A 24,067-nucleotide genomic window follows, 5' to 3' on the forward strand; every position below is an offset into this window, starting at 1 on the left:
TAGATACAGGACAGGATGGAGGTGTAGCAGAGCCGAGTGTGTGAGGAGGTACAGAATAGTAGATACAGGACAGGTTGGAGGGGTAGCAGAGCCGAGTGTGTGAGGAGGTACAGAATAGTAGATACAGGACAGGATGGAGGTGTAGCAGAGCTGAGTGTGTGAGGAGGTACAGAATAGTAGATACAGGACAGGATGGAGGTGTAGCAGAGCCGAGTGTGTGAGGAGGTACAGAATAGTAGATACAGGACAGGTTGGAGGGGTAGCAGAGCTGAGTTTGTGATGTTGATCTCATCGTGGAGGTTGTCCCAGACATCTTGATTTGTAAAAGGCTATGGAATATGATATCGCTATATAAATGAAGATTATTATCTTGTATAACTATCCCGAGATCTCATGATGTGGTAACTCAGGGAGGTTGGTTCAGACTTCTCAGAGAACTAAGACAGATTTTTTTGATGATGTAGCAACTCAGCATGGAGGTTGTTCTAGACGTCTTGGAGAAGAAAGTACAGATGTTACGGGATGCAGTGCCTTGGCAGGGAAGTTCTGCATCTTGTAGAACTAAGCACAGATCTTTTGTATGTAGTAACTCAGCAGAGACGTTTTTCCAGACATCTTGGTGAACTACACTCACATGGATATAGTAAGTATATTCCCCAAAATTTTGGATAAGTTAGCATAGATCTTCTTCGGCCATAGCCACTTGGCAGGGAGATTGTTCCAGACATCTTGTAGAAGTAAGCAGAGATCTTTGGCCATAGCTACTTGGCAGGGGGATTGTTCCAGACATCTTGTAGAAGTAAGCAGAGATCTTTGGCCATAGCCACTTGGCAGGGAGATTGTTCCAGACATCTTGTAGAGATCGGCACAGTGTAGTCTTGTTTCTGTCTTTTCAGACAGATCAGATGATGTGGAGATCAGGGATTAGTATCTGTAATACAGTAATAAATTTGGGCGGCAGATAAGTGATTACTGTGATTAGGTAGGTCTTATCCCTCTGTAGCTACCAAGTCCAGTAATTCCAGATATGTCACAGCGCCGACAATAAACCCTTCTCAGAGGAATATCATAAGTTACCCACAGGGTGCAGGGTCTCGCCTCTCCCTCTGTCTCCTCTTTGAGTTTCACATCCTCCTGCAGACATGCAGGGTCTCACCTCTCCCCCTGTCTCCTACTCCAGCCTCATGTCCTCCTGCAGACATGCAGGGTGTCACCTCTCCCCCTGTCTCCTTCTCCAGCCTCATGTCCTCCTGCAGACATGCAGGGTGTCACCTCTCCCCCTGTCTCCTTCTCCAGCCTCATGTCCTCCTGCAGACATGCAGGGTCTCCTTCTCCAGCCTCATGTCCTCCTGCAGACATGCAGGGTCTCACCTCTCCCCCTGTCTCCTTCTCCAGCCTCATGTCCTCCTGCAGACATGCAGGGTCTCCTTCTCCAGCCTCATGTCCTCCTGCAGACATGTAGGGTGTCACCTCTCCCCCTGTCTCCTTCTCCAGCCTCATGTCCTCCTGCAGACATGCAGGGTCTCCTTCTCCAGCCTCATGTCCTCCTGCAGACATGCAGGGTCTCACCTCTCCCCCTGTCTCCTTCTCCAGCCTCATGTCTCCTGCAGACATGCAGGGTGTCACCTCTCCCCCTGTCTCCTTCTCCTTCTCCAGCCTCATGTCTCCTGCAGACATGCAGAGTCTCACCTCCCCCCCTGTCTCCTACTCCAGCCTCATGTCCTCCTGAAGACATGCACGGTGTCACCTCTCCCCCTGTCTCCTTCTCCAGCCTCATGTCCTCCTGCAGACATGCAGAGTCTCACCTCTCCCCCTGTCTCCTTCTCCAGCCTCATGTCCTCCTGCAGACATGCAGGGTCTCACCTCCCCCCCTGTCTCCTTCTCCAGCCTCATGTCCTCCTGAAGACATGCACGGTGTCACCTCTCCCCCTGTCTCCTTCTCCAGCCTTATGTCCTCCTGCAGACATGCAGAGTCTCACCTCTCCCCCTGTCTCCTTCTCCAGCCTCATGTCCTCCTGCAGACATGCAGGGTCTCACCTCTCCCCTTTCTCCTTCTCCAGCCTCATGTCTCCTGCAGACATGCAGAGTCTCGCCTCTCCCCCTGTCTCCTTCTCCAGCCTCATGTCCTCCTGCAGACATGCAGGGTGTCATCTCTCCCCCTGTCTCCTTCTCCAGCCTCATGTCCTCCTGCAGACATGCAGGGTCTCACCTCTCCCCCTGTCTCCTACTCCAGCCTCATGTCCTCCTGCAGACATGCAGGGTGTCACCTCTCCCCCTGTCTTCTTCTCCAGCCACATGTCCTCCTGCAGACATGCAGGGTCTAGCCTCTCCCTCTGTCTCCTCTTCGAGTTTCACGTCCTCCTGCAGACATGCAGGGTGTCACCTCTCCCCCTGTCTCCTTCTCCAGCCTCATGTCTCCTGCAGAAATGCAAGGTCTCACCTCTCCCCCTGTCTCCTTCTCCAGCCTCATGTCCTCCTGCAGACATGCAGGGTCTCACCTCTCCCCCTGTCTCCTACTCCAGCCTCATGTCCTCCTGCAGACATGCAGGGTCTCACCTCTCCCCTGTCTCCAGCCTCATGTCTCCTGCAGACATGCAGGGTCTCACCTCTCCCCCTGTCTCCTTCTCCAGCCTCATGTCCTCCTGCAGACATGCAGGGTCTCACCTCTCCCCCTGTCTCCTTCTCCAGCCTCATGTCTCCTGCAGACATGCATGGTCTCACCTCTCCCCCTGTCTCCTACTCCAGCCTCATGTCCTCCTGCAGACATGCAGGGTCTCACCTCTCCCCCTGTCTCCTACTCCAGCCTCATGTCCTCCTGCAGACATGCAGGGTGTCACCTCTCCCCCTGTCTCCTTCTCCAGCCTCATGTCCTCCTGCAGACATGCAGGGTGTCACCTCTCCCCCTGTCTCCTTCTCCAGCCTCATGTCCTCCTGCAGACATGCAGGGTGTCACCTCTCCCCCTGTCTCCTTCTCCAGCCTCATGTCCTCCTGCAGACATGCAGGGTGTCACCTCTCCCCCTGTCTCCTTCTCCAGCCTCATGTCCTCCTGCAGACATGCAGGGTCTCACCTCTCCCCCTGTCTCCTACTCCAGCCTCATGTCTCCTGCAGACATGCATGGTCTCACCTCTCCCCCTGTCTCCTTCTCCAGCCTCATGTCCTCCTGCAGACATGCAGGGTCTCACCTCTCCCCTGTTGCCTTCTCCAGCCTCATGTCCTCCTGCAGACATGCAGGGTGTCACCTCTCCCCCTGTCTCCTTCTCCAGCCTCATGTCCTCCTGCAGACATGCAGGGTGTCACCTCTCCCCCTGTCTCCTTCTCCAGCCTCATGTCCTGCAGACATGCAGGGTCTCACCTCTCCCCCTGTCTCCTACTCCAGCCTCATGTCCTCCTGCAGACATGCAGGGTGTCATCTCTCCCCCTGTCTCCTTCTCCAGCCTCATGTCCTCCTGCAGACATGCAGGGTCTCACCTCTCCCCCTGTCTCCTACTCCAGCCTCATGTCCTCCTGCAGACATGCAGGGTGTCACCTCTCCCCCTGTCTTCTTCTCCAACCACATGTCCTCCTGCAGACATGCAGGGTCTAGCCTCTCCCTCTGTCTCCTCTTCGAGTTTCACGTCCTCCTGCAGACATGCAGGGTGTCACCTCTCCCCCTGTCTCCTTCTCCAGCCTCATGTCTCCTGCAGACATGCAGGGTCTCACCTCTCCCCCTGTCTCCTTCTCCAGCCTCATGTCCTCCTGCAGACATGCAGGGTCTCACCTCTCCTCCGGTCTCCTTCTCCAGCCTCATGTCCTCCTGCAGACATGCAGAGTCTCACCTCTCCCCCTGTCTCCTTCTCCAGCCTCATGTCTCCTGCAGACATGCAGGGTCTCACCTCTCCCCCTGTCTCCTTCCCCAGCCTCATGTCTCCTGCAGACATGCAGGGTCTCACCTCTCCCCCTGTCTCCTTCCCCAGCCTCATGTCTTCCTGCAGACATGCAGGGTGTCACCTCTCCCCCTGTCTCCTTCTCCAGCCTCATGTCCTCCTGCAGACATGCAGGGTGTCACCTCTCCCCCTGTCTCCTTCTCCAGCCTCATGTCTCCTGCAGACATGCAAGGTCTCACCTCTCCCCCTGTCTCCTTCTCCAGCCTCATGTCTCCTGCAGACATGCAGGGTGTCACCTCTCCCCCTGTCTCCTTCTCCAGCCTCATGTCCTCCTGCAGACATGCAGGGTCTCACCTCTCCCCTGTCGCCTTCTCCAGCCTCATGTCCTCCTGCAGACATGCAGGGTGTCACCTCTCCCCCTGTCTCCTTCTCCAGCCTCATGTCCTCCTGCAGACATGCAGGGTCTCACCTCTCCCCCTGTCTCCTTCTCCAGCCTCATGTCCTCCTGCAGACATGCAGGGTCTCACCTCTCCCCCTGTCTCCTTCTCCAGCCTCATGTCCTCCTGCAGACATGCAGGGTCTCACCTCTCCCCCTGTCTCCTACTCCAGCCTCATGTCCTCCTGCAGACATGCAGGGTGTAACCTCTCCCCCTGTCTCCTTCTCCAGCCTGTCCTCCTGCAGACATGCAGGGTCTCACCTCTCCACCTGTCTCCTTCTCCAGCCTCATGTCCTCCTGCAGACATGCAGGGTGTCACCTCTCCCCCTGTCTCCTTCTCCAGCCTCATGTCCTCCTGCAGACATGCAGAGTGTCACCTCTCCCCCTGTCTCCTTCTCCAGCCTCATGTTCTCCTGCAGACATGCAGGGTGTCACCTCTCCCCCTGTCTCCTTCTCCAGCCTCATGTCCTCCTGCAGACATGCAGGGTCTCACCTCTCCCCCTGTCTCCTTCTCCAGCCTCATGTCTCCTGCAGACATGCATGGTCTCACCTCTCCCCCTGTCTCCTTCTCCAGCCTCATGTCCTCCTGCAGACATGCAGGGTGTCACCTCTCCCCCTGTCTCCTTCTCCAGCCTCATGTCCTCCTGCAGACATGCAGGGTCTCACCTCTCCCCCTGTCTCCTTCTCCAGCCTCATGTCCTCCTGCAGACATGCAGGGTGTCATCTCTCCCCCTGTCTCCTTCTCCAGCCTCATGTCCTCCTGCAGACATGCAGGGTCTCACCTCTCCCCCTGTCTCCTACTCCAGCCTCATGTCCTCCTGCAGACATGCAGGGTGTCACCTCTCCCCCTGTCTCCTTCTCCAGCCACATGTCCTCCTGCAGACATGCAGGGTCTAGCCTCTCCCTCTGTCTCCTCTTCGAGTTTCACGTCCTCCTGCAGACATGCAGGGTGTCACCTCTCCCCCTGTCTCCTTCTCCAGCCTCATGTCCTCCTGCAGACATGCAGGGTCTCACCTCTCCCCTGTCTCCTTCTCCAGCCTCATGTCCTCCTGCAGACATGCAGGGTCTCACCTCTCCCCTGTCTCCTTTTCCAGCCTCATGTCCTCCTGCAGACATGCAGGGTGTCACCTCTCCCCCTGTCTCCTTCTCCAGCCTCATGTCCTCCTGCAGACATGCAGGGTCTCACCTCTCCCCCTGTCTCCTTCTCCAGCCTCATGTCTCCTGCAGACATGCAGGGTCTCACCTCTCCCCCTGTCTCCTTCTCCAGCCTCATGTCCTCCTGCAGACATGCAGGGTGTCACCTCTCCCCCTGTCTCCTTCTCCAGCCTCATGTCCTCCTGCAGACATGCAGGGTCTCACCTCTCCCCCTGTCTCCTTCTCCAGCCTCATGTCTCCTGCAGACATGCAAGGTCTCACCTCTCCCCCTGTCTCCTTCTCCAGCCTCATGTCCTCCTGCAGACATGCAGAGTCTCACCTCTCCCCCTGTCTCCTTCTCCAGCCTCATGTCCTCCTGCAGACATGCAGGATCTCACCTCTCCCCTGTCTCCTTCTCCAGCCTCATGTCCTCCTGCAGACATGCAGGGTCTCACCTCTCCCCTGTCTCCTTCTCCAGCCTCATGTCCTCCTGCAGACATGCAGGGTGTCACCTCTCCCCCTGTCTCCTTCTCCAGCCTCATGTCCTCCTGCAGACATGCAGGGTCTCACCTCTCCCCCTGTCTCCTTCTCCAGCCTCATGTCTCCTGCAGACATGCAGGGTCTCACCTCTCCCCCTGTCTCCTTCTCCAGCCTCATGTCCTCCTGCAGACATGCAGGGTGTCACCTCTCCCCCTGTCTCCTTCTCCAGCCTCATGTCCTCCTGCAGACATGCAGGGTCTCACCTCTCCCCCTGTCTCCTTCTCCAGCCTCATGTCTCCTGCAGACATGCAAGGTCTCACCTCTCCCCCTGTCTCCTTCTCCAGCCTCATGTCCTCCTGCAGACATGCAGAGTCTCACCTCTCCCCCTGTCTCCTTCTCCAGCCTCATGTCTCCTGCAGACATGCATGGTCTCACCTCTCCCCCTGTCTCCTTCTCCAGCCTCATGTCCTCCTGCAGACATGCAGGGTCTCACCTCTCCCCCTGTCTCCTACTCCAGCCTCATGTCCTCCTGCAGACATGCAGGGTCTCACCTCTCCCCCTGTCTCCTTCTCCAGCCACATGTCCTCCTGCAGACATGCAGGGTCTCACCTCTCCCCCTGTCTCCTTCTCCAGCCTCATGTCTCCTGCAGACATGCAAGATCTCACCTCTCCCCCTGTCTCCTTCTCCAGCCTCATGTCCTCCTGCAGACATGCAGGGTCTCACCTCTCCCCCTGTCTCCTTCTCCAGCCTCATGTCTCCTGCAGACATGCAGGGTCTCACCTCTCCCTCCGTCTCCTTCTCCAGCCTCATGTCCTCCTGCAGACATGCAGGGTCTCACCTCTCCCCATGTCTCCTTCTCCAGCCTCATGTCCTCCTGCAGACATGCAGAGTCTCACCTCTCCCCCTGTCTCTTTCTCCAGCCTCATGTCCTCCTGCAGACATGCAGGGTCTCACCTCTCCCTCAGTCTCCTTCTCCAGCCTCATGTCCTCCTGAAGACATGCAGGGTCTCACCTCTCCCCCTGTCCCCTTCTCCAGCCTCATGTCCTCCTGCAGGCATGCAGAGTCTCACCTCTCCCCCTGTCTCCTTCTCCAGCCTCATGTCCTCCTGCAGACATGCAGGGTCTCACCTCTCCCCCTGTCTCCTTCTCCAGCCTCATGTCCTCCTGCAGACATGCAAGGTCTCACCTCTCCCCCTGTCTCCTTCTCCAGCCTCATGTCTCCTGCAGACATGCAGGGTGTCACCTCTCCCCCTGTCTCCTTCTCCAGCCTCAGGTCCTCCTGCAGACATGCAGAGTCTCACCTCTCCCCTGTCTCCTTCTCCAGCCTCATGTCTCCTGCAGATATGCAGGGTCTCACCTCTCCCCCTGTCTCTTTCTCCAGCCTCATGTCCTCCTGCAGGCATGCAGAGTCTCACCTCTCCCCCTGTCTCCTTCTCCAGCCTCATGTCCTCCTGCAGACATGCAGGGTCTCACCTCTCCCCCTGTCTCCTTCTCCAGCCTCATGTCCTCCTGCAGACATGCAGAGTCTCACCTCTCCCCCTGTCTCCTTCTCCAGCCTCATGTCTCCTGCAGACATGCAGAGTCTCACCTCTCTCCCTGTCAACTCCTGCAGAATGTCTTTACCTGGTGGTATCTCTGGGGTTTCTGAGGTGATGTAGCAGGGGCTGCAGGCGGATCACACTATTTCTTCGCAGCATTAGCACATCCCTACATTACTCTATTAGTCTTCTGTCCTGAGGGACCTGGTTATCTGTATATGTCCCTGGTGAGCCAGTGGTGCAGTCTTCTTTCCCTGGAGTATATTAATATTCTCCTTTGCTGATTCAGTCTGTAAATGCAGTTGATTTCCCAGTGATTTGTTATTCTTGGCCGGGGGATCCAGTGCTGCAGCCTCTGGTCTCTGGTGTTTTGCAGCCCCATCCTAGGACGCAGTTTGTTCCTAGTGGTCCAGTGATGGACGCCATGTTCCCAGAGACCCCCGTGACTCATTGATTTTTCTGATCGCTCCGCTTTTACCAGTGGGGCAGGCGCCTGTCCAGGGGTGCGGTCTATGGTGGATATTGACCAGTGGGGCAGTGGTTCCGTCCTATGGGTGTGATTTATGGTGGACATTGATATGTTTCATCACTCTGTGGGACCGGTGGGGCAGGGGGCCATCCAGGGGTGTGATCTGTGGTGGGTATTGATGTGTCTGATCACTCTGTGGGACCGGTGGGGCAGGGGGCTCCTCCAGGGTTGTGATCTATGGTGGGTATTGATTAGAGATGAGCGAGCACTAAAATGCTCGGGTACTCGTTATTCGAGACGAACTTTTCCCGATGCTCGAGTGCTCGTCTCGAATAACGAGCCCCATTGAAGTCAATGGGAGACTCGAGCATTTTTCAAGGGGACCAAGGCTCTGCACAGGGAAGCTTGGCCAAACACCTGGGAACCTCAGAAAAGGATGGAAACACCACGGAAATGGACAGGAAACAGCAGGGGCAGCATGCATGGATGCCTCTGAGGCTGCTTAATCGCACCATTATGCCAAAATTATGGGCAACAGCATGGCCATGACAGAGTGACCGAATGAAGCTAGATAGCATCTAAAACATCCAATAATTGACCCTGACACTATAGGGGACGGCATGCAGAGGCAGCGGCAGCAGCGGCAGGCTAGAGAGTGGCATGGCAACATACCCTAAATGGACTCAGGCTTCAAACCAATGGGTGGCAGAGAGGAACCAAAGGAGGTGAGCAAGAAGCGCTCAAATAATATCGCTACATGATAAAAGTTTGCCAGTATATTTTGTGGATTACACAGCAGGGTGGCGACAAAGTTAACAAGTTTGTTGTGGAAGCCATGAAAACAACCCAAAATTCTGCCTGACACAGCTCGTTTGATAAGGGGACCATGTATGCCTACAGTTCATGCCAGTCGCTGCACTGGCTGCCAGTCTCCTTTCGAATACAGTTTAAAATAATAACCCTCATCCATAAAGCTCTGTATAATGCTGCACCCCCCTACCTCTCCTCTCTTATCTCAGTCTATCGCCCAACCCGTGCTCTTAGATCCGCCAGTGATCTTAGATTAACCTCTACCCTAGTGCGGACCTCCCACTCGCGTCTCCAAGACTTCTCTAGAGCTGCACCAATTCTATGGAATGGTCTGCCCCGGACTATCAGACTAATACCTAACCTCCAAAGTTTCAAACGTGCTCTTAAAACCCATTTCTTTAGGCAAGCCTATAACACTCATTAACTGCATGAAGTTTTAACTCTTCTACTAACCCGTCCTGTGTCGTCCTCCCATCTGTTATCCAGCAACCAACAGGCACCAGACTTCTCTGCAGTCCCATTCACCCTGGACCTGGTGTATAAGATGACGGCTGAGTGGTTCAAGCGACAGCAATTCCATTTATTATATTTTGTTCTATTCCCTAAGAAGAATGGCTTGACCATTAAATATTCTTTTACCTCGTGTTACCCCATCATCTTCATAAACCGTAAGCTCTGGCGAGCAGGGACCTCACTCCTGTTGTTCCATACAAATGTTGTGCTCTGTTACATTACATTTGTATTTGTTTCCTATGATTTGTTAAGCGCTACGGAATATGATGGCGCTATATAAATAAAGATTATTATTATTATTATTATGGAGGCAGTGAACTAGTAGTAGATTAAAGGTGCAGCAGTTAAAACTATGTTATTTGGATCTTGGGATGGAGCTGGCGCTCTGCTGCCAGGCGAGCTTTCGCCTGTCCAAGCCCCTGTCTCTAGGCTACTCCCCAAACAGCACTTCTAAGAACCTTTTATATATGATCAAGTGTGGTAGCGTTCTTATAAGTTTAGGATATGGCGGGTGAGGGGAATGTAAACAGATGCGCAAGAAGCGCTGAAATAATATCGGTAAATGATAAAAGTTTTCCAGTATATTTTGTGGCTTACACAGCAGGGTGGCGACAAAGTTAACAAGTTTGATGTGGAATGCCCTGTAATAGCTCTTGGGCGGTGTGCCTTTTATCGCCTAGGCTCAGCAGTTTGAGCACCGCCTGCTGTCGCTTAGCGACGGCACTGCTGCTGTGCCTAGAGCTACCGACTGATGGCGCCATGCCCACGGATGGTAATTCGGAGGAGGAGGAGGTGGAGGAGGGGTGGGAGGAGGAGGAGGTATAGTAGGCCTTTGAGACCTGGACCGAGGTAGGCCCCGCAATCCTCGGCGTCGGCAGTATATGACCAGCCCCAGGGTCAGACTCGGTCCCAGCCTCCACCAAGTTAAGTGTAGTAGCGTTCTTATAAGTTTGGGATATGGCGGGTGAGGGGAATGTAAACAGATGCGCAAGAAGCGCTGAAATAATATCCGTAAATGGTAAAAGTTTGCCAGTATATTTTGTGGATAACACAGCAGGATGCGACAAAGTTAACAACTTTGATGTGGAATCCATGAAAACAACCCAAATTTCTGCCTGACACACCTCGTTTGATAAGGGGACGATGTATGGAGGCAGCTATATGGACGACTTTTGGAGGTAGCAATGGAGACAACGTGTGGAGGCTGCTATGGAGACAATTTAATTTGGATAGTGCCTGTATGTGGCAGTCCATAAAAGTTTTCAAACCAGAGGAGCAGGTAGGTGGCCCTCCAGAAAAATTGAATAGATTGAGTGCCTGTATGTGGCACTCCCAAAAATTGTTTAAAACAGAGGACCGGGTAGGTGGCCCTCCAGAAAAATTAAATGCATAAAGTACTATAGCTAGAGCCAGTGGGCCCTGTCAAAAAATAGCCAGTTTCCTCTGCTTTAGTGTACAAAGAGGAGGAGAAGGAGGAAAATGAGGAGGAGGAGTGGATAAATTATTCAGGTTGAGCTTCCTTCACCTGGTGGAGATTGGAAATTAGGAGAAATCCAGGCTTTATTCATCTTAATAAGCGTCAGCCTGTCAGTGCTGTCAGTCGACAGGCGTGTACGCTTATCAGTGATGATGCCACCAGCTGCACTGAAAACCCGCTCGGACAAGACGCTAGCGGCAGGGCAGGCAAGAACCTCCAAGGCGTACAGCGCCAGTTCGTGCCACATGTCCAGCTTTGAAACCCAGTAGTTGTAGGGAGCTGTGTGATCATTTAGGACGATGGTGTGGTCAGCTACGTACTCCCTCACCATCTTTCTGTAAAGATCAGCCCTACTCTGCCGAGACTGGGGACAGGTGACAGTGTCTTGCTGGGGTGACACAAAACTGGCAAAGGCCTTGTAAAGCGTACCCTTGCCAGTGCTGGACAAGCTGCCTGCTCGCCTACTCTCCCTCGCTACTTGTCCCGCAGAACTACGCACTCTGCCGCTAGCGCTGTCGGAAGGGAAATAGTGTTTCAGCTTGTGCACCAGGGCCTGCTGGTATTCATGCATTCTCACACTCCTTTCCTCTCCAGGGATGAGAGTGGAAAGATTTTGCTTGTACCGTGGGTCCAGGAGATTGAATACCCAGTAATCGGTGCTGGAATAAATTCTTTGAACGTGAGGGTCACGGGATAGGCAGCCTAGCATGAAATCTGCCATATGCGCCAGAGTACCAACGCGTAAGAATTCACTCCCCTCACTGGCCTGACTGTCCATTTCCTCCTCCTCCAACTCTTCCAACTACTCTTCTTCTGCCCATACACGCTGAACAGTGAAGGACTCAACAATGGTCCCCTCTTGTGTCTCGCCAACATTCTCCTCCTCTTCCTCCTCATCCTCCTCCACCTCCTCCGATATGCGCTGAGAAACAGACCTAAGGGTGCTTGGGCTATCAACAAGGGAATCTTCTTCCCCCATCTCTTGTGACAAGCGCAAAGCTTCCGACTTCATGCTGATCAGAGAGTTTTTCAACAGGCCATGCAGCGGGATGGTGAGGCTGATGATGGCGGCATCGCCACTGACCATCTGTGTTGACTCCTCGAAATTACTCAGCACCTGACAGATATCAGACATCCACGTCCACTCCTCATTGTAGACTTGAGGAAGCTGACTGACCTGACTACCAGTTCTGGTGGAAGTTGACATCTGGCAGTCTACAATCGCTCTGCGCTGCTGGTAAACTCTGGATAACATGGTTAATGTTGAATTCCACCTCGTGGGCACGTCGCACAACAGTCGGTGAGCGGGCAGTTGGAGGCGGCGCTGCGCTGCCCTGAGAGTGGCAGCATCTGTGCTGGACTTCCTGAAATGCGCACAGATGCGGCGCACCTTCGTGAGCAAATAAGACAGATTGTGGTATGTCTTGAGGAAACGCTGAACTATCAGATTTAACACATGGGCCAGGCATGGCACATGTGTCAGTCTGCCGAGTTGCAGAGCCGCCACCAGGTTACGGCCGTTGTCACACACAACCATGCCTGGCTTCAGGTTCAGCGGTGCCAGCCACAGATCAGTCTGCGCCGTGATGCCCTGTAATAGTTCTTGGGCGGTGTGCCTTTTATCGCCTAGGCTCAGCAGTTTGAGCACCGCCTGCTGTCGCTTAGCGACGGCACTGCTGCTGTGCCTAGAGCTAGCGACTGATGGCGCCATGCCCACGGATGGTAGTTCGGAGGAGGAGGTGGAGGAGGGGTGGGAGGAGGAGGAGGCATAGTAGGCCTGAAAGACCTGGACCGAGGTAGGCCCCGCAATCCTCGGCGTCGGCAGTATATGACCAGCCGCAGGGTCAGACTCGGTCCCAGCCTCCACCAAGTTAACCCAATGTGCCGTCAGCGATATATAGTGGCCCTGCCCGGCAGCACTCGTCCACGTGTCCGTGGTCAGGTGGACCTTGTCAGAAACGGCGTTGGTCAGGGCACGGATGATGTTGTCTGACACGTGCTGGTGCAGGGCTGGGACGGCACATCGGGAAAAGTAGTGGCGGCTGGGGACCGAATACCGAGGGGCGGCCGCCGCCATGAGGTTGTGAAAGGCCTCGGTCTCTACTAGCCTATAGGGCAGCATCTCCAGGCTAAGCAATTTGGAGATGTGGACATTAAGGGCTTGGGTTGCGGGTGGGTTGCGGGTGCGGATCGTGGAGGCGACGATGGGGTTTTTGTGCCATGGTGCTGGGCAGGGGGCTGACTATCAGCTGACACAGGGGAAGGAGCAGTGGTGTGCCCGGCCGGAGGTGAACGGGCTTGGTGCCACTGAGTGGGGTGTTTAGCATTCATATGCCTGCGCATACTGGTGGTAGTTAAGCTAGTAGTGGTGGAACCCCTGCTGATCCTGGTTTGGCAAAGGTTGCACACCACAGTCCGTCGGTCATCCGGTGTTTCCTTAAAGAACCTCCAGACTTCTGAAAATCTAGCCCTCGCCACGGGAGCTTCACTACGTGACACATTTGGCGCTGATGCACCTGCTCTGGCCCTGCCTCTCCGTCTTGCCCCACCACTGCCTCTTCCAACCTGTTCTGGTCGAGGACTCTCCTCCGTCTCAGAAGCACTGTGTTCACCCGGCCTCTCAACCCAGCTTGGGTGTGTCACCTCATCATCCTCCGATCCCTCAGTCTGCTCCCCCCTCGGACTTCCTGCCCTGACAACAACTTCACCACTGTCTGACAACCGTGTCTCCTCATCGTCGGACACCTCTTTACACACTTCTTCCACTACGTCAAGAAGGTCATCATCACCCACAGACTGCGACTGGTGGAAAACCTGGGCATCGGAAAATTGCTCAGCAGCAACCGGACAAGTGGTTTGTGACTGTGGGAAGGGTCCAGAAAACAGTTCCTCAGAGTATGCCAGTTCAAATGCCAAATTTTCCTGGGAGGGGGCAGACTGGGGGGGAGGAGGCTGAGGTGCAGGAGGAGTGCCGATTTCGGTGACATGGCTGGACTGCGTGGAAGACTGACTGGTGGACAAATTGCTCGAAGCATTGTCGGCAATCCACGACATCACCTGTTTGCACTGTTCTGGCCTCAACAGTGCTCTACCACGAGTTCCAGTAACTTCAGACATGAACCTAGGGAGTGTAGCTCTGCGGCGTTCCCCTGCTCCCTCATCAGCAGGTGGTGTCTCACCCCGCCCAGGACCACGGCCTCTGACCCCTGCAGTAGTTGGACGCCCACGTCCCCGCCCTCGTCCTCTACCCCTAGCCCTCGGGTTAAACATTTTGAAAATGAAAGTTATAACTTTAATTTTTTTTAAACTTTTTTTTGTGTTTTTTTTTGTGTTTTTTAGTTTTTAAAACCAAACGATGCTATCCTATTGCTATGGCTATTTTCTAGCCAAGTATGAAAGCACACTGCTATGCCAGATGAGATGACCCTGAGTTATGAAAAAATAAACGTAAAATAAAAAGGAAATGGCAGACTGTGCCTAATTGAAATCCAACCCCTAATAAATTTTCCCACTTCGGTCTTTGCGATGGATATGTGCGTCACTAAGCGCTAAACACAGTGGTCGCAAGTCTCCCTGCAAATTCCTCACAATTTGCTAGTAGATGCACTGCAGCAACTACAGCCACCAGCAGATCAACCAGAAATAAAATATATATATAACGCTACTGTAGGCGTAAGTAAGACGTTTGGATTCTCCTATGGCTATTTTCTAGCCAAGTATGAAAGCACACTACTATGCAAGATGAGATGACGCTGAGTTATGAAAAAATAAACGTAAAATAAAAAGAAACTGGCAGACTGTGCCTAATTCTACTCAAACCCCTAATAAATTTTCCCACTTTGGTGTTTGAGGTGGATATGTGCGTCACTAAGAGCTAAACACAACGGTAGCAAGTCTCCCTGCTAATTCCTCACAATATGGTACTAGCTGCAAATAAAAAAAAAAAAAGGATAACGTTATTGTAGCCCTAAGAAGGGCTGTTGGGTTCTTGTAGACTCACTCCTGCCTAACAGTAAGCTAATAGAACACCCTAACGCTTTCCCTGACCAGCAGCAGCTCTCTCCCTAGCGGCATCCAGACAGAGAATGATCCGAGCAGCGCGGGCAGCGGCTAGTCTATTCCAGGGTCACCTGATCTGGCCAGCCAACCACTGCTATCGACGTGTAAGGGTACCACGTCATGCTGGGTGGAGTGCAGAGTCTCCTGGCTTGTGATTGGCTCTGTTTCTGGCCGCCAAAAAGCAAAACGGCGGGAGCTGCCATTTTCTCGAGCGGACGAAGTATTCGTCCGAGCAACGAGCAGTTTCGAGTACGCTAATGCTCGAACGAGCATCAAGCTCGGACGAGTATGTTCGCTCATCTCTAGTATTGATGTGTCTGATCACTCTGTGGGACCGGTGGGGCAGGGGCTTGTCCAGGGTTGTGATCTATGGTGGGTATTGATGTGTCTGATCACTCTGTGGGACCGGTGGGGCAGGGGGCTCCTCCAGGGGTGTGATCTATGGTGGGTATTGATGTATCTGATCACTTCATGTGACCGGTGGGGCAGGGGCTTGTCCAGGGTTGTGATCTATGGTGGGTATTGATGTATCTGATCACTCTGTGGGACCGGTGGGGCAGGGGCCTGTCCAGGGTTGTGATCTATGGTGGGTATTGATGTATCTGATCACTCTGTGGGACCGGTGGGGCAGGGGCCTGTCCAGGGTTGTGATCTATGGTGGGTATTGATGTATCTGATCACTCTGTGGGACCGGTGGGGCAGGGGGCTCCTCCAGGGGTGTGATCTATGGTGGGTATTGAAGTGTCTGATCACTCTGTGGGACCGGTGGGGCAGGGGCCTGTCCAGGGTTGTGATCTATGGTGGGTATTGATGTATCTGATCACTCTGTGGGACCGGTGGGGCAGGGGGCTCCTCCAGGGGTGTGATCTATGGTGGGTATTGATGTATCTGATCACTCTGTGGGACCGGTGGGGCAGGGGACCATCCAGGGTTGTGATCTATGGTGGGTATTGATGTATCTGATCACTCTGTGGGACCGGTGGGGCAGGGGGCTCCTCCAGGGGTGTGATCTATGGTGGGTATTGATGTATCTGATCACTCTGTGTGACCGGTGGGGCAGGGGCCTGTCCAGGGTTGTGATCTGTGGTGGGTATTGATGTGTCTGACCGGTGGGGCAGGAGCCCGGGCTACACACCTGGGATATAACAATCTGCCTCCAGCCCTCCAGTCCCAGGACCTCCTCTGTTGTGTTTAGGTTACACAACCCTTCCCCCCTCTGCCCGCAGGTTCTGTTTTTGAGGTCCCAGGTTCTGGCTTTCAGATCCTGTTTTCTCTGCACTTGTGTTGTTTTCGATTCCTTAAAAAGTCCTAAAAGTGAAATATCCCTCGAGAGATTACCCAACGCCTCCACCAAAAACAGAAAACAAAGGCAGATTCTTGAAGCAACACACTGGGACCTACGAGACATAATTCTAGGGCAGGTGCATTATGGGTAAAGATGGAGGCCTGTCATCATGACCATGTCCTTGTTGTCTCCTCCTCTAGTTTATCACCACCGGTGCCGTGGCACAGGGCGTCACCAGCGCCAACACCAAGGGCAACTTCTTCTGTATGTACCTGGCGGGGGCCATCGCGGTCGTCGTTGCCATATATGTGTCCGGCGGAGTGTCAGGTGGGTGAATACGCCATATACCAAATATTTTATGTGCTCCCTTATTCATCCCTCCCACCTATCATACCAGAGAGAGAGAGGGATAACATAAGTGGTGCCCCGGATGCACTTCAGAAAGTTTTATGCCCTAAGCCACAGCTTTTGCTCTGCCCCTAACACAAACCCCACACAGAGTAATTTCCCCTTTAGTGCCCTTAATCTCCCCCTCTTATATTGTGCCAAGCTCCCCTTTATATTAAGGCCCCCCTTTATTGTGCCCTTCCCAGAGCTCCCCCTCTTAGTGTGCCCCCCAAAGCTCCCCCTATTAGTGGGCCCCCCAGCAGCTCCCCCTCTTAGTGTGCCCCCTCAGCAGTTCCCCCTCTTAGTGTGCCCCCTCAGCAGTTCCCCCTCTTAGTGTGCCCCCTCAGCAGTTCCCCCTCTTAGTGTGCTCCCTCAGCAGTTCCCCCTCTTAGTCTGCCCCCCCAGCAGCTCCCCCTCTTAGTCCGCAACGCTAAGTCCCCTCTTAGTATGCCCCCCCAGCAGCTTCCCCTCTTAGTGTGCCCCCCCAGCAGCTCCCTTGCCTGTACATGTATTTATGAAGTGTTAGCGCCAGTATTGTGTCGGGGCTGCACTATTCTCACCGTGACATAATACCGTGCACCTAATACAGCGTTCTGGTGCATATTCAAACCGGCTGCCACATTTATTTTGCAAGTCCGGATATAATTGTGGCGCACCCAGAAAACTGAGAGCACCAGAAAAAAAATGCTGGACCCAGATTATGCGCTCCGGTGCACTCTACAGGATAGTAACTGCACGTATCACACACTGCGTCACTAATAATAAATGTGCGCCATAGAATATATTATCAGAACTCACAGCCTCCGGATGGCACTCCCCTGTCCCCGAAGAGCCTGTCCTGTTATACTGCCATCCTTATCTGTGTTACAGGAGGGCACCTGAACCCCGCCTACTCACTCAGCCTGTGTGTGATTGGACGATTCTCATGGCGGAAATTACCTGTTTATATTCTAATTCAGATGCTGGGATCATTCACCGGTGCAGCGGCAACATATGCTCTATATTATGGTGAGAAGCATATCCCTATAGGGGGCAGTATTATAGTAGTTATATTCCTGTACATAGGGGGCAGTATTATAGTAGTTATATTCCTGTACATAGGGGGCAGTATTATAGTAGTTATATTCTTGTACATAGGGGGCAGTATTATAGTAGTTATATCCCTGTACATAGGGAGCAGTATTATAGTAGTTATATTCTTGTACATAGGGGGCAGTATTATAGCAGTTATATTCTTGTACATAGGGGACAGTATTATAGTAGTTATATTCCTGTACATAGGGGACAGTATTATAGTAGTTATATTCCTGTACATAGGGGGCAGTATTATAGTAGTTATATTCCTGTACATAGGAGCAGTATTATAGTAGTTATATTCCTGTACATTGGGGGCAGTATTATAGTAGTTATATTCTTGTACATAGGGTCCGGTATTATAGTAGTTATATTCCTGTACATAGGGGGCAGTATTATAGTAGTTATATTCCTGTACATTGGGGGCAGTATTATAGTAGTTATATTCTTGTACATAGGGTCCGGTATTATAGTAGTTATATTCCTGTACATAGGGGGCAGTATTATAGTAGTTATATTCTTGTACATAGGGGGCAGTATTATAGTAGTTATATTCCTGTACATAGAGGGCAGTATTATAGTAGTTATATTCCTGTACATAGGGGGCAGTATTATAGCAGTTATATTCTTGTACATAGGGGACAGTATTATAGTAGTTATATTCCTGTACATAGGGGGCAGTATTATAGTAGTTATATTCTTGTACATAGGAGGCAGTATTATAGTAGTTATATTCCTGTACATAGGGGGCAGTATTATAGTAGTTATAATCTTGTACATAGGGGCAGTATTATAGTAGTTATATTCTTGTACATAGGGGCAGTATTATAGTAGTTATATTCCTGTACATAGGGGGCAGTATTATAGTAGCTATATTCTTGTACATAGGGAGCAGTATTATAGTAGTTATATTCCTGTACATAGGGGGCAGTATTATAGTAGTTATATTCTTGTACATAGGGGGCAGTATTATAGTAGTTATATTCCTGTACATAGAGGGCAGTATTATAGTAGTTATATACTTGTACATAGGGGGCAGTATTATAGTAGTTATATTCTTGTACATAGGGGACAGTATTATAGTAGTTATATTCTTGTACATAGGGGGCAATATTATAGTAGTTATATTCCTGTACATAGAGGGCAGTATTATAGTAGTTATATTCCTGTACATAGGGGGCAGTATTATAGTAGTTATATTCTTGTACATAGGGGACAGTATTATAGTAGTTATATTCCTGTACATAGGGGGCAGTATTATAGTAGTTATATTCTTGTACATAGGAGGCAGTATTATAGTAGTTATATTCCTGTACATAGGGGGCAGTATTATAGTAGTTATATTCTTGTACATAGGGGACAGTATTATAGTAGTTATATTCTTGTACATAGGGGGCAGTATTATAGTAGTTATATTCTTGTACATAGGGGCAGTATTATAGTAGTTATATTCTTGTACATAGGGGCAGTATTATAGTAGTTATATTCCTGTACATAGGGGGCAGTATTATAGTAGTTATATTCTTGTACATAGGGGGCAGTATTATAGTAGTTATATTCTTGTACATAGGGAGCAGTATTATAGTAGTTATATTCCTGTACATAGGGGGCAGTATTATAGTAGTTATATTCTTGTACATAGGGGGCAGTATTATAGTAGTTATATTCCTGTACATAGGGGGCAGTATTATAGTAGTTATATTCTTGTACATAGGAGCAGTATTATAGTAGTTATATTCTTGTACATAGGGGGCAGTATTATAGTAGTTATATTCCTGTACATAGGGGACAGTATTATAGTAGTTATATTCCTGTACATAGGGGGCAGTATTATAGTAGTTATATTTTTGTACATAGGGGCAGTATTATAGTAGTTATATTCTTGTACATAGGGGGCAGTATTATAGTAGTTATATTCTTGTACATAGGGGGCAGTATTATAGTAGTTATATTCTTGTACATAGGGGGCAGTATTATAGTAGTTATATACTTGTACATAGGGGGCAGTATTATAGTAGTTATATTCCTGTACATAGGGGGCAGTATTATAGTAGTTATATTCCTGTACATAGGGGGCAGTATTATAGTAGTTATATTCCTGTACATAGGGGGCAGTATTATAGTAGTGATATTCTTGTACATAGGGGGCAGTATTATAGTAGTTATATTCCTGTACATAGGGGGCAGTATTATAGTAGTTATATTCCTGTACATAGGGGGCAGTATTATAGTAGTTATATTCCTGTACATAGGGGGCAGTATTATAGTAGTTATATTCTTGTACATAGGGGGCAGTATTATAGTAGTTATATTCTTGTACATAGGGGGCAGTGTTATAATAGTTATATTCTTGTATATAGGGGGCAGTGTTACAGTATTTATGATTTTGCTCAATAAGTAGGGCAGGTGACTCTTCTCATACTTTCACTTTATGACTGTATGACAATGAAACATGAGGTCTTTGAAGAAACGATGTAAAAACAGGAAGCGGTTTAGCTCTGTAGTCGGATATAAATCTTATTTCTTACTCACTGGGATTCTTCCTCTGTATACTTTATGTCACTGGATGAGATTTATTCTGCTCCGATGTTATTACATTTTTTGTGAACCCCTGAATCTTTCATTGCATCTTCTCAATCTAGCGCCCCCTGATGATTGCTGTATGGCGGTATTATCCTTTCCTTCTCTTCTTCTATTCAGATGCCATTCAGCACTACACCAATGGTAACCTGACCGTGTATGGACCTCGAGAGACGGCCTCCATATTTTCCACCTACCCAGCTCCATATCTGACCATCAGGAATGGCTTTTTGGATCAGGTATGCTTCAGCACTAAGATTCATGTGTGATGTCTTCCAGCACCTTCTCCTATTCCTTTCTCCCCAAACACACCTACACATCTCAGCCAAAGAACGATCACAATTATGTGGCCTATAGTCCTCCATAGATTCGGTGTGTAAGGAGACCCCTCTCCTGAAGCCACCCTTCATACAAACTTATGGCGAGCCGGCAGTGCCCTGGTTTGGGCCTAGACTGTTGCCCACTGATTCCCCAGAGCTTGAAGTCTAGGTTGGCATGCCTAGAACAAGCCAGGGGTGAAAGGAAAGCAAGAAAACGTAGGATGTCTCACTGGGCCACCAACAGGGTCTTCTGAACCTCCAGGCTCTGGGCCCTCGCTGCACTGTCCTCCTCTGTCTTCTTCTCATCATTTCTGTTCTTCTTCTTTTTGCTCTTCTCTGTCATTTTCAATGGTTTGTTGACAGGTGATGGGGACAGCCATGCTAATGATCGGGATCCTGGCCATCTGTGACTCCAAAAACAAACCTGTCCCTAAAGGATTGGAACCCGTTGTAGTTGGTATGTTGGTGTTTTCCATTGGTCTGTCCATGGGAGCCAACTGTGGATATCCGATCAACCCAAGCCGGGACCTGGGGCCACGGATCTTCACCTATGTGGCTGGATGGGGGGCTGATGTATTCAGGTGAGTCCTATCATGACGTTGCCATAACTGGTGGTGGGAAAAAGATTCTAAATCAACACAACATTATGATTGTGAACTTTCCACCAGTTCCAGTTATGGCCAACTGAGTAGTATTGAGTCTCATTCCCTTTTTTTGCACACAGAGCTGGGAACAACTGGTGGTGGGTTCCGGTGGTGGCCCCATGTGTTGGTGGAGTCCTTGGATCAATAATGTATCAGCTCTTAGTGGAGATCCATCATCCCAAAGAAGACACCAATAAGGAGGAGATTGTGAAGGACGTTGCACCAGAGAAGTGGAGAGAAATTCCGGTTTTTACCATCAACATGGACAGTTCTTGCTCACACCGGTTATAAATTTTGGGATAGGGATGGGAAAGGGTTCAATGTAAATAACCTGGTGGTCTGGAGTGATGAAAAGGTTTAATGGGTTTAAAGTCCTGGATGATACAGAGTAGCAAAAGGGTTTTGTAAAATGTTGTGGTCCCATAACAGGAGTCATTGCAAGGACTAAGCCTTAGTGGAAAGTGTTTTCTTTTGTTAAAACGTTTATGGTGTAAATCTTGGAAAGATCCAAAGACCACAGTATAGACTGGCACTGCCCCGGGATTGGCTCCATACATGATCTTATTGTGGATGGAAATACCAACGTACAACACCTGGCACCTTCAGAAATTTTCGGATGATTCAGTCATCGTTGCCTGCATCCGGGAGGGTGAGGAAAAAACCTATACGAATTTTGTGGAATGGAGTGAAGGTAATAACCTCCAACTAAACGTAGAAAAAACTAAAGAAATGCTCGTAGACCTGCGGAGGAAAAAAACAGCCCATGATCCGATCTTAATCAGAGGTAGAGCCATCGGCCAGGTCCAAACCTATAAGTATCTTGGTGTCGTAATTGATAAGATAGAATGGACAGCGAACAGCGACACTTCCTCCAGAATGTCCTTCCTCAGGAACTTGAAGTCCTTCAACATCTGTAACAAAATCCTAATGATGTTCTACAAATCTAATATCACAAGCATTATACACTACGCCATTGTCTGCTGGGGAGGCTCAATCAAAAAGGAGGCATATAATAGGCATTGTAGGCGAGAGCCTGAGCCCAATCCACAGCATTTGGCAGGTTAGGAGTCGCAGCGAGCTCATCTCCATAGCAGGAAACGCATTACACCCATTGCACCAAGTACTACTGGAACAACGGAGCCCGAGAAGTGACCGGAGAACAAGGTGTCAGAACTCCTTCATACCGAGCCATCGATTACAACTATAAATGGACTCAAGAAGCAGCCAAACCAACTTAATAACCCCACATGTCCCTCCATCGAAAGTCCCCCCCCCCCAAGCCATTGTGTACCCCTATTTCATGTGTTTCTGACTGTCTATGATTTTTCTTTTGTGTTGGAGCCATGTACACCACAATGTCCTAAGGGATCAATAAAGCTTTATTGGATTGTATTGTAATATAATGACAATGTGCAGGACCCGTATACAAAATCAATAAAACATAATCTAATAAAACCAAGTTACGACAATATCCTGCAGATAACGGTATATAACACATATACATTGAGCCTTTCTGCTTACTTGCACATTTTTGGCCATTACTACATCTACTAATTGCTACAAGTTTGCATTCAACTATTATGTGACAGGAAACGGAGCTTCATACAAAACAGAACCTGTTGTAATATCCAGTGATACTGTATAGACGAAAACCTAAAGCTGAATTGTCGTACGGACAGGAACTAAGTCCTTAGTAATATATTGATACTTGCATTTCGATCCCTGTGACTTGTGGTGCAACATCACGGTTTACTACCCATGCGCACACCTAGTAACATCACCAGCAATATGATCCTCTACAATCTGTGACGCATGCGCACACCTAGTAACATCACCAGCAATATGATCCTCTACAATCTGTGACGCATGCGCACACCTAGTAACATCACCAGCAATATGATCCTCTACAATCTGTGACGCATGCGCACACCTACTAACATCACTAGCGATATGATCCTATACAATCTGTGACGCATGCGCACACCTAGTAACATCACCAGCAATACTATCCACTACAATCTGTGAGGCATGCGCACATATACTAACATCACTACGAATATGATACACCACAATCTGTGACGCATGCGCACACCTAGTAACATCACCAGCAATATAATCCTCTACAATCTGTGACGCATGCGCACACCTAGTAACATCACCAGCAATATGATCCTCTACAATCTGTGACACATGCGCACACCTACTAACATCACCAGCAATATGATCCTCTACAATCTGTGACGCATGCGCACACCTACTAACATCACTAGCGATATGATCCTATACAATCTGTGACGCATGCGCACACCTAGTAACATCACCAGCAATATGATCCACTACAATCTGTGACACATGCGTACACCTAGCAACATCACCAGCAGTATGATCCTCTACAATCTGTGACGCATGTGCACACCTACTAACATCACCAGCAGTATGATCCTCTACAATCTGTGACGCATGCGCACACCTACTAACATCACCAGCAGTATGATCCACTACAATCTGTGACGCATGCACACACCTAGTAACATCACCAGCAATACTATCTGCTACAATCTGTGATGCGTGCGCACACCTACTAACATCACCAGCAATATGATCCACTACAATCTGTGATGGATGCACACACCTAGTAACATCACCAGCAATACTATCCACTACAATCTGTGACGCATGCGCACACCTAGTAACATCACCAGCAATACTATCCACTACAATCTGTGACGCATGCGCACACCTAGTAACATCACCAGCAGTATGATCCTCTACAATCTGTGACCCATGCACACACCTAGTAACATCACCAGCAATATGATCCACTACAATCTGTGACGCATGCGTACACCTAGTAACATCACAAGCAGCGCACCAGCAATATGATCCACTACAATCTCTGACGCATGCGCACACCTAGTAACATCACCAGCAATGCTATCCTCTACAATCTGTGATGCATGCGCACACCTAGTAACATCACCAGCAATACTATCC

At 50.1% G+C, this 24,067-nt stretch overlaps 1 protein-coding gene across 2 annotated transcripts in view; it reads left to right on the forward strand.

The window, feature by feature from the left end:
- AQP10 (aquaporin 10) overlaps positions 1-22,488 on the forward strand; it is a 36,803-nt gene extending 14,315 nt beyond the window's left edge. For both annotated transcript variants that reach the window (XM_072114545.1, XM_072114544.1), the window contains exons 2-6: positions 16,269-16,395; positions 17,326-17,463; positions 20,230-20,348; positions 20,793-21,010; positions 21,154-22,488. In XM_072114545.1, the coding sequence (XP_071970646.1) occupies positions 16,269-16,395; positions 17,326-17,463; positions 20,230-20,348; positions 20,793-21,010; positions 21,154-21,364 (813 nt within the window). In that variant the 3' untranslated portion in view covers positions 21,365-22,488. The remainder of the gene's footprint in view (positions 1-16,268; positions 16,396-17,325; positions 17,464-20,229; positions 20,349-20,792; positions 21,011-21,153) is intronic.
- Positions 22,489-24,067: the final 1,579 nt, after the last annotated feature.

This window comes from Engystomops pustulosus, chromosome 7 (assembly GCF_040894005.1).
Source record: "Engystomops pustulosus chromosome 7, aEngPut4.maternal, whole genome shotgun sequence".
Classification (NCBI taxonomy): Eukaryota; Metazoa; Chordata; class Amphibia; order Anura; family Leptodactylidae; genus Engystomops; species Engystomops pustulosus.